The following is a 17,035-nucleotide window of genomic DNA, read 5'->3' as shown; positions in this document are numbered from 1 at the left end:
ATTATTTGACTACTATTCAAATCTCTCGAAGTATAAAAATGCTTGTTCACAAAAATCATTGAACACTTGAAAACAACCTACAGTACCGAACCCCCAATTCCCCAAAGTATTTCTGCAGAAACGGGCTTACAAAAAAAGTTGTTCATTTCATTCGTGAATTTCCGTTCATTTCCGCCACTTTATGTGCCCAGGAGCAAAACGATTACGAACAATTTTAATAAACAGCGGAATACAATACAAGCAAATGAATGCAGTTAATAAGCAGCCAGTCGTTGCCTGCCAGGCGGCCGTGGCCGAACACCATTCGGCAATTTCCGGAAAAGACGAAATGACGCACTTTCAAGAAAAATCGATCAATTTATGTTAGATTGCCTCGAAATTACCATAAAAACCAAGTAGCACGAATTGTCATGTTACAAGTAAACCATAAGGGAAAATAAAAATCGGGTCGTTAATCTCCGTCCGTTTCCGTCGAACGTACCGAAGCCGCGACAAAGACGCGCCTTAAAAATTAAAAATAAATTGTTTTTAAATGAGATCTGAAGGCACGTTTTTAAAATCACAAAGATGAATTCAATTGTCGAGTAGTTGGTTACAACATGTTTTAGAAGGATTTGGGATATTTTTACTGAAGCGCGGGGCCTTGGAAACGCGAGGGATTCCGGGTAAAGTGAATTGATATTCAAAATGGCGGATGGAGCGTCCAAAGATGAAAAGCCCGGTAATGGCTCTAATTTTACATATTCATATTTCAATTTAGCATAATTTATTTTGCCTTATTACTGTATTTGATTGCGGGGCGAGCAAAAAGAAAACTTTAATGCATTTATTTCTGGGAAAGACACAGCCAGAGCGGCCGTTTCGACGAAGCGCACACCGCCAGGAATTTTTTTTTGGAAAAAAATAAAACAAATAAGAGAAAGCGAAAGACAGAGAGGGGAGGACAGTTTGACTAAAAAAAATATGCAAAATACGGCGCGGAGTTTTACATTTTTTACTGTCTTTTTATCGATGCAAAAGCGTTCTATGCTAATTTCGGATCAAATATTAGCCTCGGCTGTGTTCAAGGGGATAAAATAATAGAAAATGTTTCCGAGGGTTTTGTCGAGACGGGCAGATGCGGAGCGCCGAAACGGCTGAAGAAAGAGAACATCTTAAAAATCCGATTCTTGTTTGAGCGGGATCAAAATCTGAATGTGTAATATACGCTGAAGAGGGTTTGTTTTTAAATCGCAGGAACGCCCCTCATGTTTAGTTGAATAGATTTAATAATAGACGTCCACGTTTGGTGTGTGTATTTTTTATTATTGACTTTGATCATTACTTTCACCGGTGTTGCTGCTGAGCTCAGATGACAGAGAATGCAAGCGGGGATGTTTATTAAAATTTGCCCCGAGGTTTTAATGAGCAGTCTAGGCCCTGACTGATTGTTTTACTTTGTTTTTTAAAACCGTTCTAGGCATTCAGATTGCAAAGCGTAACATCCGTACTTATTGAAGCAGTCTGTTTAAACGGTTTTCTAATTTGATTTAATTTTAGACATGTCAGATTTATAAACAAACATGAGCAGTTGCGCCTTTTTTGTGTGTGTTGAACAGTTGCGACTTTTTTAGTAAAAGTATTTAAAAAATTATTTCTTTATTAATTTATTGTTGTACATTTCATTTTTGATTGTAGGGATGTAAATGACTAACAACATACAAAACAAAATGTGTAACATTTTACCTCTAAATGCATTCATAAATAACGTTTCAAGCACTGCCTTTAGATTTTTAAAAAGATATGGAATAAATATTCACAATCAATAAAGTTAGTTTTATTCAGATGGTTTTTGTACAAATTTGTATAGACTGCAACTCCACAGGTGAAATTACAAATTGACTTTTTTGTATTAATGTTGCTGCTAGCCTGTAACTTGATTATTTAATATACATAAAAGTGTGAAATATGCAAAAGTGTATACTTTAGACATGTCTTATAAATTGAACCTTGGATTCTGGTGCCTGTTTCAAGGGATATTTATTTGTAGATGTGATTGCAAATCCATCTACAAATCGCAGCACATGCGTTTCTGAAAAACACATCACTTTTTTTTCTAGTGACATAAGTAATATTATTGTTTTCATTAGTGGAAATGCCATAGATTGTTATAACTCTCTCTAACTCCAAAATTTCTCCTCCTAAGTGTATATTAGGTCATTTTATGTTCTGTGTTGTGATGTGTGAGGATCCATTAGAAGTGTGTGTGCCTTTCATTTTCTTTTTTTTAAGAAAGTATCAATTGTATTAATGTCAAACTAATAGTACTAAAATGCACCAAGATTTAAAGGGTTAGTACAGACATGATGGAAATCTGTACGTGAAAAACATTTTTTGCATGTGGAATATGCTGGCAGACATTTTTTGCCCATTATTGCTTACAAAAGAACAATCTGATTTGTCCTGTGAATGTTGTGAGTAAAAATCTTTTCCCACATTTGCTGAGAAGCTTGTTGGTTCCTTTTAAAAGTTTTGAGGCAATCACCACTTTGGTCTATGGTCACAAGTAGTTTAAACCTGTAGAGTAGTAGAACTTATTTGTGTTTGGCTTTTTATGATTTGGTGTATTTCATATTTACTCTTTTGGGTTGCCAGCCTAAAAGTACCATATTTGTTTAATTCACTTCTTGCTGTGGAAAGATATGAACCATTTGGATGGTTAGTTTCAATTCTGTAACACTACAGAGAGGTTGCGTTTGGGCCTTAGCATGCAGAATGATGGGAATCCATTTTTGCATTATTTTGAAGAAAAACAACAGGAGATGGTATAGTGATCCTTGATTTTGAGGGAGGGTGAATATATATAATTTGAAGTTTAGAAGGTAAAAGAAAGTTAAGCACGTAAGTATTGACTGATTAATATGGAGAGAGAACCAAAACGTTGATGGAGGAAGAAGTGGAAGTTGAGTGAACAATGTGGATTTTCCTGCATCTTATGGATATGGAGTGAAATTGATGAAAAGGTACACCAGTGATTTTGATAACTTGGTTATCATAAGAGGTGGAAAGTCAAATGTGGTACTGTTAGATAATTTCACTTCAGGCGGAGAATTGTATGAATTTAGTCAGTGGTTTAATTCCATTCTTTGCTATTTCTATAGCTTGGACATCTGTGAGTTAAAACTTCAATTATGTAAATGAGGGCACAATATTATTAATACTTGCATGAGTTGATGTAATCAGCAAGATTGTATCCTGCACTTGCCATACTTAGGGTGGGGATAATTGTGAGCAACATGTACCTGTTTTCCAGCTGACCCCCAACAAAAATTGTAGCATGGGAACATCCAACTAACGTTTTGGTTTTTTTTTGTGTGTTCTGCTCATTATTTGTTACTTGATCCAAAACATTATAGTCCAGTTAGCTACTTTATTCTGATCAGTTAATGATTCGTCAGTATAAATGGTAACACTTTTGAGATAAAAATAAATACAACCATTTGGTGCATTTTAATATATACCCAAAATGAATAGAAATGTTTGATTTCAATATTTATTATTGTAAAAGCTTTTACTATGTATCAGTAGGCTATTTAGGGAGATCTAGTTTCTGTGTGTCTTTTACTGTAGGTGTGATTTGGGTGTGCTGGTATAATCAGGAAGGTGGTGGGATTTGTTTTTACTTATCATGTTATCTGGCAACCGCAACTGAAACAGTTTTTCGATCTGGAGGAAGAAGTGTTGCCAAAAAATCTTACATTTTAGCTTTGTTTAAAAACTTGGTTCAAACCTTTGATACTAACACAGTTCCTATTTCCATTGGCTTAAGTCTTAATTTTCTATTTCAATGTATGGAGATGCCCAGTTCTTCAAAGTTTGGAAGTCAGAAGTCAAGTTCGTTACAGTTTTTAGTTGAATTTACCTGTAGGCAGATAAAGGAATGCACTTGTTTCTCTTGACTATTGGGGGAAAAAATAGAAATAAATGTTGTTCCAAACAATTTTTAATTGCTTTCCTTCATGCAAAAAATTGCAAAAGTTGTTTTCTCTGACCTCTTCAGTACATCAAAAAAAATTGTATGAAAAATTGTTTTTCTAAAATTGCAACCATTATCAAATGAGAATCATAGTAACTTTATTTTCTTGTAATGAAAATCCCTGGTGTCGGGCAATTTTTGAAGTTCTATTTTTAGTACCAAAAACTGGAAGAAAATTAAACAAAGGAGGTCTTCAGTGAAACCAGGAATATCGCATTTAAGCATAATTCTTGGAAAACTCTCCTGAAATAGTGCATCTTGAGACAAGAGGCATATATTTTCAAAGCTCCAGGTGAAGAATTTCTGTGATAAATGGGGGACAACTCTGCCTTAACATCCAGAAATGACTTGCATGGAAAAATTCCACTGCATCCGTCCCAGCAGCTTTATGCTGGTGTCAGTTCAATTCTATTTGGTGTATATGTTCAAAATATTTGGAACGTTCAGTTTGTTTTTGCTAATATTTTTCTTTTAAATTTCTATTATGTAACATTTCATTCTGTTTGGTGCCATTCTGTCAGTCCACTTAATGGTATTGGATTTGCAAATCTGTCAACAATAATGATGTCAATATTTAGTTATTTACCCCACTGTAATCTCAAATCTTCTTCAATGTTGAAAATTGTCTATAAGACATCTGTGCTAGAAATCTAAGTCATGAGATGCTTATGCCATGCTTTGGTGATATTCTCACCATAATAATGTGTGCATTATTTACAAAAGCAATTCTTGGTGTACTGATGGGTGAACTAGGCTGTTTTTAAGGTTGTGATTGTCCTCTCTCTCTCCATTGGAAATACTTGCTTTTTGTTTGAGTTGAGAGAATGATTTGTTTACAGCATTATGATTTTTCCAATTCACAAGTTTTGTCAAAAGCTTTTTATTCCATTTAACCAGAACATCCAAAGTCAGTTTCTTATATGGTTGAGAAGATCTTTACCTCCTAACACAGCATGTTTGAAACGTTTACTTTTAGGTTTACTGAGTTTTTCAGTGTATGTGATTAGTCATTTTTTTGCATATCAAAATTCTTTGCCTGCATGTATGGCAGCTAAGTAGTATTAAAATTCTATAACTTGGTATAACCTAATATTGATTGCTCTTCTGCTCACCCTGTCTGTTTGGCAGTCAGGGCATCACAGTATTTGGGATTGGGTCCTGTGACAGTGCAGACTTCCTCTTTGTAATCTGTGTATTGCTCTACATAACTTTACTACCTTATCATATGCTGTCACATTTTGTGAAACCTTTTCCATTCGGAGAATACCTCGTATTGTTTACAAATATGTTTATAGGCTTTGCTGTTGCACAGGACACTGAGATGAGCTTTGTCTACATATCTGCTTCAACAAGAATGTGTGTTTCATGATTTGGCAATCTTAAGACTCTCCAGGTTGGCATAAAGGGATATGGAATTAATGCAAGCAAGTGGGATTAGTATAGATAGACATAATGGTCAGCATACTTATAGTAGGCTGAAGGGCTTATTTCTATGACTACATAAATTTGAGCAGATCCAAAACTGCCTGTATCCCAAACTGCTCTAAGTCTCGTTCACTCATCAACTCTGCAGACCTGTGTTGGCCCCTGGTTCAATAGGACTTCAATTTTTGAAGACTCATCTAAGATTTTCATACCTCTTCATGATGATGTCTCTCTGAAACCCCCACCTCCATGACCCTCCCTTTGTGCTTTTTTTGTTGTCGACATTTTTGCAGATTCCTGAAGTTAATCATTCTTTGGTTACAGTGACTCGAGCTACGAAGGCCCTAAACTCAGGAATTCTTTCAGAAACTTCAATCTCTTTCTCTTTTCCTAAGGCAGCCTTAAAAAAAAATCTGTCCTTTGCTTTTGGCGGTTACTCCTTGGCCTTGGTATAAAATTATCCTCTATGCTGTTATGCAGTTAATGGGGTTATTTAATATATTACTACATTGTGCCTGTATTTACACTAGGTTTTACCAATCTGCTCAGTGGGTTTCTACATATACTTTAATGAAATTCTTTTTTGTACTAACTGAAATTTCAGTGGTTCAGAATAGGAATTTAAACAGAAAGGTGTGCATCAAGTTGTTCTTAATCATAGTTTATAATTTGCTTGCACTTCACTTTTGATGTTTGTGTCTTCGTTGCTTTTACCTCGGTCTATTCCTTTCTTAAGCCAAGTGTTTGTTCATAACACCTGATCTCTTTGTCCTTGGCCTAGTTTTAATTTTCCTTGCGCATATGTGCACCTACTTTTAGGCATTTTCTATGTAAGTATAACTTGTGATCAAAACTGGCCATGCACATTCATCATGTAGTAATCTTTTTGACACTTTCTTTAGTCTGAATGCACCTCTTAAATGTTTTGGACTGTAATACTACTGGTTGTAGGTAGGTGTAATTACAGTGTAATCTTTTCATGTAGATAGTTGGAATTGGACATTCTGTCAATCTGCTTGCTCTACTGATCACTTGCCCCATAATTTTTGATCCCCTTTATGCAATCAAGATCTTGAATGCTCTTTTTTTTTACTGCCTTTTTTGACAGCTTATTTCAGATTTCAACTATCCTTTGGAAAAAGTGGTGTCTTGGTATTGTTTCTAAATAGCTTAACTGTTTTAAGATGTGCCTACCTTCTCTTGATTTTTCCATCAGAGGAAATGGTTTCTTTGTATTTACCTTATAAGTGCTTTTAATGTTCTGAACACCTCTGTCATATTGCTGCTCAGTTTCATATAATTGATAAGGTAAAAGTCAGTAATGCTAGAAACACTCAGTATGTCTATTTCCACTGATGCCTGACCAACTCGGTGTTTATGACATTATCTATTTTAATTTCAGATTTCCAACATTTGCAATATTTTTTTGATTTCCACCCGCCCAAGATAAAAGCCACATTTGTTCCAATAATTTAACTTCGAAGGTTTTGGTGCTAATTCTGGTGAATAATACTTTTATATTACATTGCATAAGGCCTGTGGGAAATCTTTGCTGCTGTATACATGTTGCATTGTCTATAATAGATACTAAAACCTAAAAGAATAAGATCAACTGTTTGATGCAGTACTTCATCAGAAAAATAAAGCTGCCAGCCAGTAATTTTTTTAGTGCTACTCCATGATAGAGTGTCAACCCATGTACATTGTGGTTTTGTACACAACTACACATTTTCTTGGATATTAAAGGGGAAAAAAGTTGTTGAAGCAAACGTTGCTGGTTCTGGGGAATGGGGTTGGCCAAGTGGGAAAGTACCTGGGGACATAAGGTTTGGGTTAATGGAAAAGGGTATGGAGTAATCACAAGTACAACAGTGAATGAGAGGAGTTCCTGTTTGTGTTACATGGTGAAGATTGGCAGATAAAATTAACTGAGCAATGGGTGAACTTTTAAGAGGAACATTTTGGGTACAAGTTAGGAAGAGTTCCCATAAAGGAACATGAAAGCAAATCAAACCAGAACTCCTTGGTTGACGTGGGGAATGTCTTTAGACAGAAAAATAGGAGTGTATTTTGGATGTCGGGTGGATCATTCAAAAGAGAATTTGGATGAGTAGACTGAGAGCAGAAAGGAAAAAGAAAGTTATAAAATCATACAACATGGAAACGGGGCCTTCAGCCTAACTTGTCCATACCAACTGTGTTGCCCAGTGAGCTAGTCCCATCTGCCCATGTTTGGCTTATAGCCCTCTCTTAAACCTCTCCTATTCATGGCTTTTAAATGTTGTTAATGTGTCCACCTCAACCACTATTTTTGGCAGCTCATTCCAAATATGCACCACCCTTTGTGTGTGAAGAAGCTGCCCCTGATGTCCCTTTTAAATCTCTCGACTCTGATCTTAAACCTATGCCCTCTTGTTTTTAGCACCCCCTCCCTGGGAAAGAGACTATGTGCTTTCACTCTGTCTATGCCCCTCATGATCTTGTATACCTCCATCAGGTCATTCCTCAATCTCCTGCGTTCCAGGGAATAAAGTCTTAGTCTATGCAACCTCTCCTTGCAGGCCCCCAAGGTCAGGCAACATCCTGGTAAATCTTTTTTGCACTCTTCCTAGTTTAATCACATCTTTCCTATAACAGGGTGACCAAACTTGTACATGATACTCCAAGAGGGTGTCAGACCAAAGCTGTACACAGTACTCCAAGTGCAGCCTCACCAATGTCTTCTAATAACTGCAACATAACTTCCCAACTCTTATACTCAGTGCCCTGACTGATGATGGCCAATGTGCCAAATGCCTTCACCACCCTATCTACCTGTGATACCGCTTTGAGTGAACTATGCACTTCCCAAAATGCAATACCTCACATTTATCTGGATTGAAAGGCATTTGCCAATCCTCAGCCCACATAACTAGCTGATCAAAATTCCCCTGCAATTTTTCATAACCTTCTACACTGTGTACAATACCACCTATTTTAGTATCATCTGCAAACTTACTAACCGTGTCTTTGTATATTCATATACAAATCACTTATATAAATTACAAACAACAAAGGTTCCAGCACCAACTCCTGTGGCACATCACTAGACACAGGCCTCCAGTCCGAGTAACAACCCTCGATCATCACCCTCTGCTTCCTACCACTGAGCCAATTGTGAATCCAATGAGCTACCTCTCCGTGGATCCCATGTATTCCAACCTTCCAGACTAGACTGCCATGAGGGACCTTATCAAAGGCTTTGCTAAAGTTCATATGGACAACATTCAATGCTCTACCCTCTTGGTTACTTTCTCAAAGAACTCCAAGAGGTTTGTCAGACATGACTTCCCATGCACAAAACTGTGGTGATTGTCCCAAATCAGACCCTGACTTTCCAAATGTTGGTAGATCCTGTCCCTCAGAATCCTATCAGCAATTTATCCACCACCGATGTCAGACTCACCAGCCTGTGGTTTCCAAGTTTGTCCAAGGAAATGCCAAAGTCCTCAATAGGTGCAATTAGTAAGACGAGGAGTGTAACTGAACAAAGAGGATCTGTGCATTGAATTGGAGGGCGTGGGTATAATATTTAATGGGTGGCCTGTAGCTCGGGTTGCTGTCCTTAACTAATATGGATGTGGAGGGCCTAATTTGATCTGCAGCACCCTTGAGCTGACTGGTAAGTTAAGGTGGTAGTTTCAGTGGTGCAAGGTGCAATGATGAAAAAGTGGCATCATGTGGCACAACTCAGGGCCATGCTCTGCCTAGATAATGATGAAAAAGTTTAGGGAAAGCCTCCAAAGGCAACATGAAAAGCTGAAGTGATGAAGGAAACTTAAAAGCATTTTGGAATGTTTATGTGTGTCTAAGTATGTTTAAACAAATGATCAGAAATTTAACGAGAAATCTACATCATGAGTAGCCAGTTCTCAATTTCTGCATTGCTGATAAGTACTTTTGATTCTAATATAACAGAAATATTATGTTAATTGGACTGAACAAATATATTTTGGTTCTGCTATTCTGTAAAATCTGGCCTATGTTTGATATCCTGTTACATCTATAAATTTGCACTTCTGTAAAGCTATTGATCCATAATGTTTTTTTTGGCTAATCCATATTGTCTTATTGCCCTTATTGTCATTGACTCTCAATATCTAACAAGTGATTTCTTTTAAGAAACACACATAATAAAATTCTAATCATGAACTCAAAAGGAAAGATCATATTAAATAGTGATATTATCTCCCTTACACATTTCAATCCTCTGATGCCACCAGTAGGATTCCTTAATCCTGTATGTAATTGATGAGTAATAGTTCACAGACTCTTTAAAGGAAGATTCTGGGAATAAAAACCTCTGGGATGTCAAGGCCAGTTGTGAGAAATGCAGGTAAGGATTACAGTTTGTTAATTTCATATGATGTAGTTTGTTTATTCCTAAAGTCACTGCAATGCCAGACTACATAAGTCACAGGAGTAACTTGCATGGTACAGATGAGTTGTGAAAAGTATTAAAGACAGGAAATATTCTCTTCATAGCAGTAAGTTGCAAAAGTCTGGGCAGATTGGTTGGCCAGGAAAGGAGTTTTCACTACATGAGAATTTTTTAATACTTTTTGAAAAACATTTTTTTTACCTGCTAGCTTTAGTGGTTTATAGTTCCTGTTGAGAATCAGCCAATCAATTTTCAGCAGGGCACTTGACACTTACGGCCTGGAGGGTTAGTGAGGAGGTAGGATTGCTTTGTTCTATTTCATATCCAGGTTCAGGGAGACATGGCCCCAATAGGTGACCCAATCCAGAAGCAGGTTTCAGCAATTTGCTGAGTGCCCCTTTCCAAAACCTCCACTGGCGATCCATCATGGTTGTTATTTTTCCCTGTCTCTCTGGACCACATGTTTGGAAGAAAGAGTGAACAGCCTGTTACTCAACGTTGATGGCCCAGCCCAAAAAAAAGTTGTTAGTAGAACCTTTTATTGCAGAATCTACTATTTCTGCAAAATTGTGATTTTTCTGGGACCTTGCTGCAATGTTGTTTTTCACCTGGAAAGAGCTCTTAACATTGAGATGTTTAAAATCTCATGCTGCAAAATTTCAACCTGAATCATGGGTTTTACTGATATTTTGCCCAGTGATTTTTTTAATCACTTTTTTTTACAATGAATTATGGAGGATTCATTTTTTTTTACAAAAGCCAAATGACCATTAAAATAATGGTAAAGGTCTAAATTCGTTGCAGGTGAAAAATAACAAGTTATTTTAGTTACTTTTTTATTCCTAACTGTAAACACAAAATTTCTCTGCTAGCTTTCTTGTGATGTATCCTTGAATGAAGAGTTATGGCGCTTTCATGTGCCTTCCCCTTCCATCTCTCTCCCACTTTCAACTGGTATCTGAATCCTTTTTGCTATTGAACCTTAGTGAGCAGTTCAGAGAAGTGGTGTATTGACATCTGTTGGTCAGTAATCTTGAGTTTTATGTTTTACAGTAGATGCACAAAAGTCCCATGTTTACTATCATTGCAACCACTGCTATTTGCCAACGCCTGGCTCAAAATAGGTTTTTAATCAAGGAAGGGAATGTTGCCAATATCTCAGTAGAAATAGAGGTAGTAGAGATAATGGATGGTGTGAAAATTGATAAGGAGGAGAATTGGAAAGGCAAGCAGAGCTTGATGTAAACAATTCATTAGGTTAGTAAGGAATATAACCAAGAGCGGTGTGGGTAGATCGTTGAAGGGCTTTCCATAATCCTCCAATCTTCCTTGGATATAAGAGAAGTACCAGATGTCTAGATAATGGCAAATGTGACCACTGTATTCAAAGTGGTGAAAGTACATGCCAAACAACCATAATCCAGTCATTTTAACCTTGGTGGGGCAGCTTTTGCAAAGGATTATCAAAAGAAAATTAACAGGCACTCAGAAGTTTAATAATCAAGAACCAGCACAGATAGAGAGAGAGAGTGTGTGTGTGTGTGTGCATGAAAGCCACACGAACAAAAACAATTCCATTTTATTCTCTTCACATTCCCATCAACTATCCCAGATTCTGCTATTCATTGTGGGCAATTTACAGTCTCCAGTTAACATCTTTAAGATATGGGAGGAAACTGGAGCATCTGGGGGAAACCCACATGTTCATAGGGAGATCCACACAGACAGATCATCAGGATTGAACTGGATTTGTTGAAGGTAAATTTTGTTTGACTAACCAGATTTGAATTTTTTTGATTTGAGGTAATGGACAAGCATTTGTTTGGTTTCCTGGAAAGCATTTGACAAATCGTTTATATAGAAAATAAATGAGGATATGAAATAAAATGGGCAGTGGCTGCATAGAAAAGCAGTTGGTTTAAAATGGAAAGCAGAGGGTCATGGTAAGAAAATGTTTTCATTATGGATAATGGTAGACCGTTTTCTTCCTCTGTAGTCAGTGATGGGACCACTGCATTTTATCATTAATGTACGTTTTGATGACATTAAATGGAGTGTTCAGGGAATGTGCAGAACTTGCAGTTGACGAAAGTTGTTAGTGTGCTTAATTCTGAGGCTGCAAGAGGACATGGATGAGCAGAATGGGCAGATGAGTGATGGAATAAAGTTGATGCAGAAAAGTGCAAAATGTATTTTGAATTGTGGAGGGACAGTGTGGATTATGTGTCAGTGTGAGTGTGTAGGAGTAGAGGAATATTGCAAGACTTGAAAGAGTGATTAATACATGAGATTTTGGGATTTGTAAATAGAGAGTGTTCTAAGGTATGGAGGTTATGTTGATCTTATGTTGGCCACAAATGAGTATCTTCTAGGAAGAAAGTGAAGGTCCTGGAGAAAGTGTAGAGAAGATTTACTGGAATGGTTCGAGGGATGAAAGATTTTGGGTAATGGGTTAGATTGGAGAATCTTGTTGAGAGGTGATTTGTTAGTGCTATACAAGATCAAGATATGTTTAGATACGGTGACCTCTGAGGCAGCTCCTTCTTTCATGATCGGCATTCATGTGCTGCTTTGCATTAATGTGAAGCAACCAGTGCCATCCTGAACGCTGCTAATCCAATTTGAGTAGTATGGACCAGGAATTCCCAGGAGTCCTTAGAGTTGTATGCACAAGGCTCTGCTAACTGATACCTGACAATTAATTAGATACTTGCTTTGAGTGAAAGGTTTAACAGAGGTTGTGAATTGTTGATAAAATGAAAGCAGGTAATAAAGGATACGTGGCAGCATGTGTAACAATTTGAGTCAGAGACAGATAACAAAAGGCTTATTGGATATATTTGCTATGTTATTTGCTCTTGAAGAACGTGACAGCCTTGCCAAGTAAATGTAACCAGGCACATTGATCAGCCTGGAGGCCCATTCTTGAGATCTGAGAACACCTAAATGCACCTGGAGTTGGTACTGGGATAGAGGTCTATGCTGTATTGATATTTTGAAAATGGTTCCTGGAATTTGGCTGCAGTGAAATCTGATGTAGATTGTGGGATCTGACATAAACTGAAGGACAGTACTGGGCTCTGGAATTAGGAGGCATTCAGGATGTGGGCATAGTGTTTGTGTGTGTTGAAAGTGAATCCTGGGATATGGGATGAAGGGGAGGCTGGTGTCTGTGATGTGCTGGGCTGTGTCCACAACTCTCTGCAGTTTCTTGCAGTCTTGGGCAGAGCAGTTGCTGTACCAAGCTGTGATGCATCCAGATAGGATGCTTTCTGTGGCGCATCGATAAAAGTTGGTGAGTGTCAAAGGGGACAAACCGAATTTCTTTAGCCTCCTGAGGAAGTAGAGGCGCTGGTGAGCTTTCTTGGCTGTGGCATCTACGTGATTTGACCAGGACAGGCTGCTGTGACACTTTACTTTGTACTGTTATTGTTTTTACCTGTACTACATCAATGCACTCTGTACTAACTCACTGTAACTGCACTGTGTAATGAACTGACCTGTACGATAGGTATGCAAGACAAGTTTTTCACTGTACCTTGGTACAAGTGACAATAATATACCAATACCTATGAAGTTGAATAAGTCTGGAGAGGGAATGGACAAATGGATGTTGCATGACATTGGAAAGATAATGAAAAGATTAAACTTGTTCCAAACTCTAAAGAGTAGAAGTAGTATGATGTTCAGTTATAGAAATAGTAATTTTAAGTGTAAAGATATGTTGGCAAACTTTTTGAAAAAGGACATGAGAACAGAAATCGGTTGAAAATATTTACCATGTAGCTGCCTCTACACTGAAGAAATCATGTGCAGATCGGATGATTGCTTTACGGAGCACCTGCGTTCTATTTGTAGAAGTGACCCTGAACTTCTGCTTGCCTGATGTTTGAATTCAACATCCCACTCCCAATCTGACATCTCTGTCTGTGCCTCCTGCACTGTTACAACAAGGCACAATGCAAGCTTAAGGAGCTTGCTTTCTTTCATCTGGGTACATTGCAGCCTGCAGGACTTGATGTTGAATTCTCCAACTTTAGATTATTTTGTCTTTTAGTATCAGGGCTGACCAATTTTGCATGCTATTCTTTTCCTTTTATTTGTATATTTTGGCCTGCTGGACATGTCCCAGCAACACAATTCACCGATAAAGGAACTCGACCTCTTACTTAATGACTACATTATTTCATCCTATCATGGACATTCCCTTTGTTCCACCTCCCCACCTTCTCTGCTACCCAGACTACCTTTGACCTGAACAGTTTCTCTTTCCACCAATGCTACCTGATCTGAGTTTTTCCTGCATTTGTTTATATTTCAGGTTTCCAGTTGAAAATGCAATGCATTATTTGATTTCAAATTTAATCTAAAACTTTTTGTAAGACACTGGTGCTGTGAATTTCATCATTGATGTCTGTCTACTCTGAGATGGGGTTCAATGTAGGAAGCAGATAAGGTTTTTTCAGTGTCTCATTGTGGACCTTTTTATAGTTGATGATGTATACAGCAGATCAGGTGGGGGTGCAGGATTTTTGTCTTGCGGATGTTAAGTATGAGGCTAATTGAGTAAGTTGATAATGACTTGGACCTCTGGCTTCAAACGTGCACAAACAAGTGTTGTCTGCATATTGCAGCTGGGTGACTGATGTACTGAACCAGTGCCCTACCTCCCTTGGTACTTGCACAGCTTTAAGTTTATTTTCATTGAGGTTACTGTTCATACTTATTTAAACCAACATCAACTTTTATTATAGTTGAATTCCATTTGGTATTTTTCTTCTTAGTCTATTTTCCCCCATCGTTTCAATATCTCTTTAGTTTCTCTTGGCCTTATTTTACAAAACAAAAAGCCCCAACCACATCTGCAGAAAATCAAAAAACCTGTACATACAGAAAATCTGAAATTAAAATAGAAAATGTTGGAAACAGTCAGCAAATCACACAGCATCTGTGCAAAGAGCAACAGAATTAGCGTTCCAGATCAAGGGGTGTCTCATTTCACAGATGCTACCTGACTTATTGATTATTTCCAGCATTTTCTGTGTTTTTGTTTTAGGTTTCCAGCGTCTGCAGTTTTTCTGATTGCAGGTTTGTTGCGGCTGCCTTTTAATGGTATTGAATTCAATATGTTCAGGAATGGTGCTAAAATGATCTTCATTCTTGGAGCATGAATTGGAAAGTTCATAGAAATACTGATTATTCTATGGATCACTGGAGGAAAAAAAAATACATTTTGGTCCCCTGTCAAGATGTACAAGAAAGGTGCTGCAACTGGCTTTATCTATTTGGGTGCCAGTTGGTCTTGGAGGAACTTCAAAAGCAAAATCAAATGCTCTAGATGGGGTAAAATTGTGGCTCAGATTTAGTAATGAAAATAAAATAATATTTATAGTCATTATTCTGTGAAACTGACAATATTTTTGGGATTTCCATGCAGTTTAATGCGGAAATCTGATGATGTTGTCATTGATTTAGTCTTCCACACTGACTTGTTTTCAAGCTTCTTTAATGGCATCAAAGGAAATAATTTGAATAGATGTGAAGTTGAGCTATTTATGTACTATGTACTTTTGTGAAATCTTGCACTTTGAACAAACAGAACACAGAACAGTACAGCACAGGAACAGGCCCTTCGGCCCACAATGTTGTGCCGAACCAATTACATTAGTAATAAAATGCCCAACTAAACTAATCCCTTGTGCAGGCAGAATGTCCATATCCTACCATTTCCCTCACATTCATGTGCCTATCTAAGAGCCTATCGTATTTGCCTCCACCCCTACCCCAGGCAGTGCATTCCAGGCACCCACCACTGTGTAAAAAAAACTTGCCCTGCACATCTCTTTTGAACATACCCCCTCTCACCTTAAAAGCATGTCCTCTGGTATTAGACATTTCAACCCTGGGGAAAAGATACTGGCTGCCTACTCTATCTATGCCTCTCATGATCTTATAAACCTCCATCAGATCTCCCCTTTTAGTCTCCACCGCTCCAGAGAGAACAACCCAAGTTTGTCCAACCTCTCCTTATAGCACATGCCCTCTAATCCAGGCAGCATTTTGGTAAACCTCTTCTGCACCCTCTCCAAAGCCTCAACATTGTTCCTATAATGGGGTGACCAGAATTGAATGTAATACTCCAGATGCGGCCCAACTAAAGTTTTATAAAGCTGCAGCGTAACTTGCTGACTTGAACTCAGTGCCTCAACTAATGAAGTCAAACATGCCATATGCCTTCTTTACCACCCTATCAACCTGTGTAGCCACTTTTAGGGAGCTATGAACTTGGACCCCAAGGTCCCTCTGCTCATCAACACTGTCAAGGGTCTTGCCATTAACAGTCTACTTTCTCTTTACATTTGATCTCCTAAGGTGCAACACTTCACATTTGGCCAGATGAACTACATCTGCCATTTCTCCACCTATATCGGCATCTGATCTATATCCCACTGTATCATTTGCCAGACTTCTACGCCATCCACATCACCACCAATCTTCATATAATCTGCAAATTTACTAACCCACCCATGTATATTTTCATCCAGGTCATTTACAAACATCACAATCAACAGAGGTCTTAGTACGGATCCCTGAGGAACACCACTAGTCACAGACCTCCAGCTAGAATAAGTCCAATTGACCACTACCCTCTGTCTTCTACAGGCAAGCCAGTTCTGAATCCAAACAGCCAATTCACAGTAGATCCCATGCATCTTAATCTTCTGGATGAGCCTCCCATGAGGGAGGTTGTCAAATGCCTAACTAACATCCACGTAGACAACATCCACAGCTCTACCTTCAACCACCCTCGTCACCTCATCAAAAAAACTCAATCAAGTTAGTAAGGCACGACTTGCCCTGCACAAAGCCATGCCGACTGACCCTAATTAGGCTATGGTTTCCAAATGCTCATGAATCCTATCCCTAAGAATCCTCTCCAATAACTTCCCTAACACTGACGTGGGACTCACCAGTCTGTAGTTACCAGGATTATCCCTGTTTCTCTTCTTGAATAATGGAACAACGTTAGCTACTTACCAGTCCTCTGGGACTTTGCCTGTGGCTAGCAAGGACATGAAGATATTGGTCAAGGCCCCAGCAATCTCATCTCTTGCCTCTCTCAATAACCTGGGGTATACCCCATCAGGCCCTGAGGACTTATCCACCTTAATGCT

The 17,035-nt window shown here is 38.1% G+C and overlaps 1 protein-coding gene across 1 annotated transcript in view; it reads left to right on the top strand.

The window, feature by feature from the left end:
• The first annotated feature begins 676 nt into the window (after positions 1–676).
• LOC127569412 (POU domain, class 2, transcription factor 1-like) overlaps positions 677–17,035 on the top strand; it is a 149,898-nt gene continuing 133,539 nt past the window's right edge. The window contains 1 exon segment of the mRNA XM_052014027.1: positions 677–721. Coding sequence (XP_051869987.1) covers positions 688–721 — 34 coding nt within the window. The 5' untranslated portion in view covers positions 677–687.

This window comes from Pristis pectinata, chromosome 4 (genome assembly GCF_009764475.1).
Source record: "Pristis pectinata isolate sPriPec2 chromosome 4, sPriPec2.1.pri, whole genome shotgun sequence".
In the NCBI taxonomy this organism is placed as follows: domain Eukaryota; kingdom Metazoa; phylum Chordata; class Chondrichthyes; order Rhinopristiformes; family Pristidae; genus Pristis; species Pristis pectinata.
This window is presented reverse-complemented; position numbering and strand designations above follow the sequence as displayed.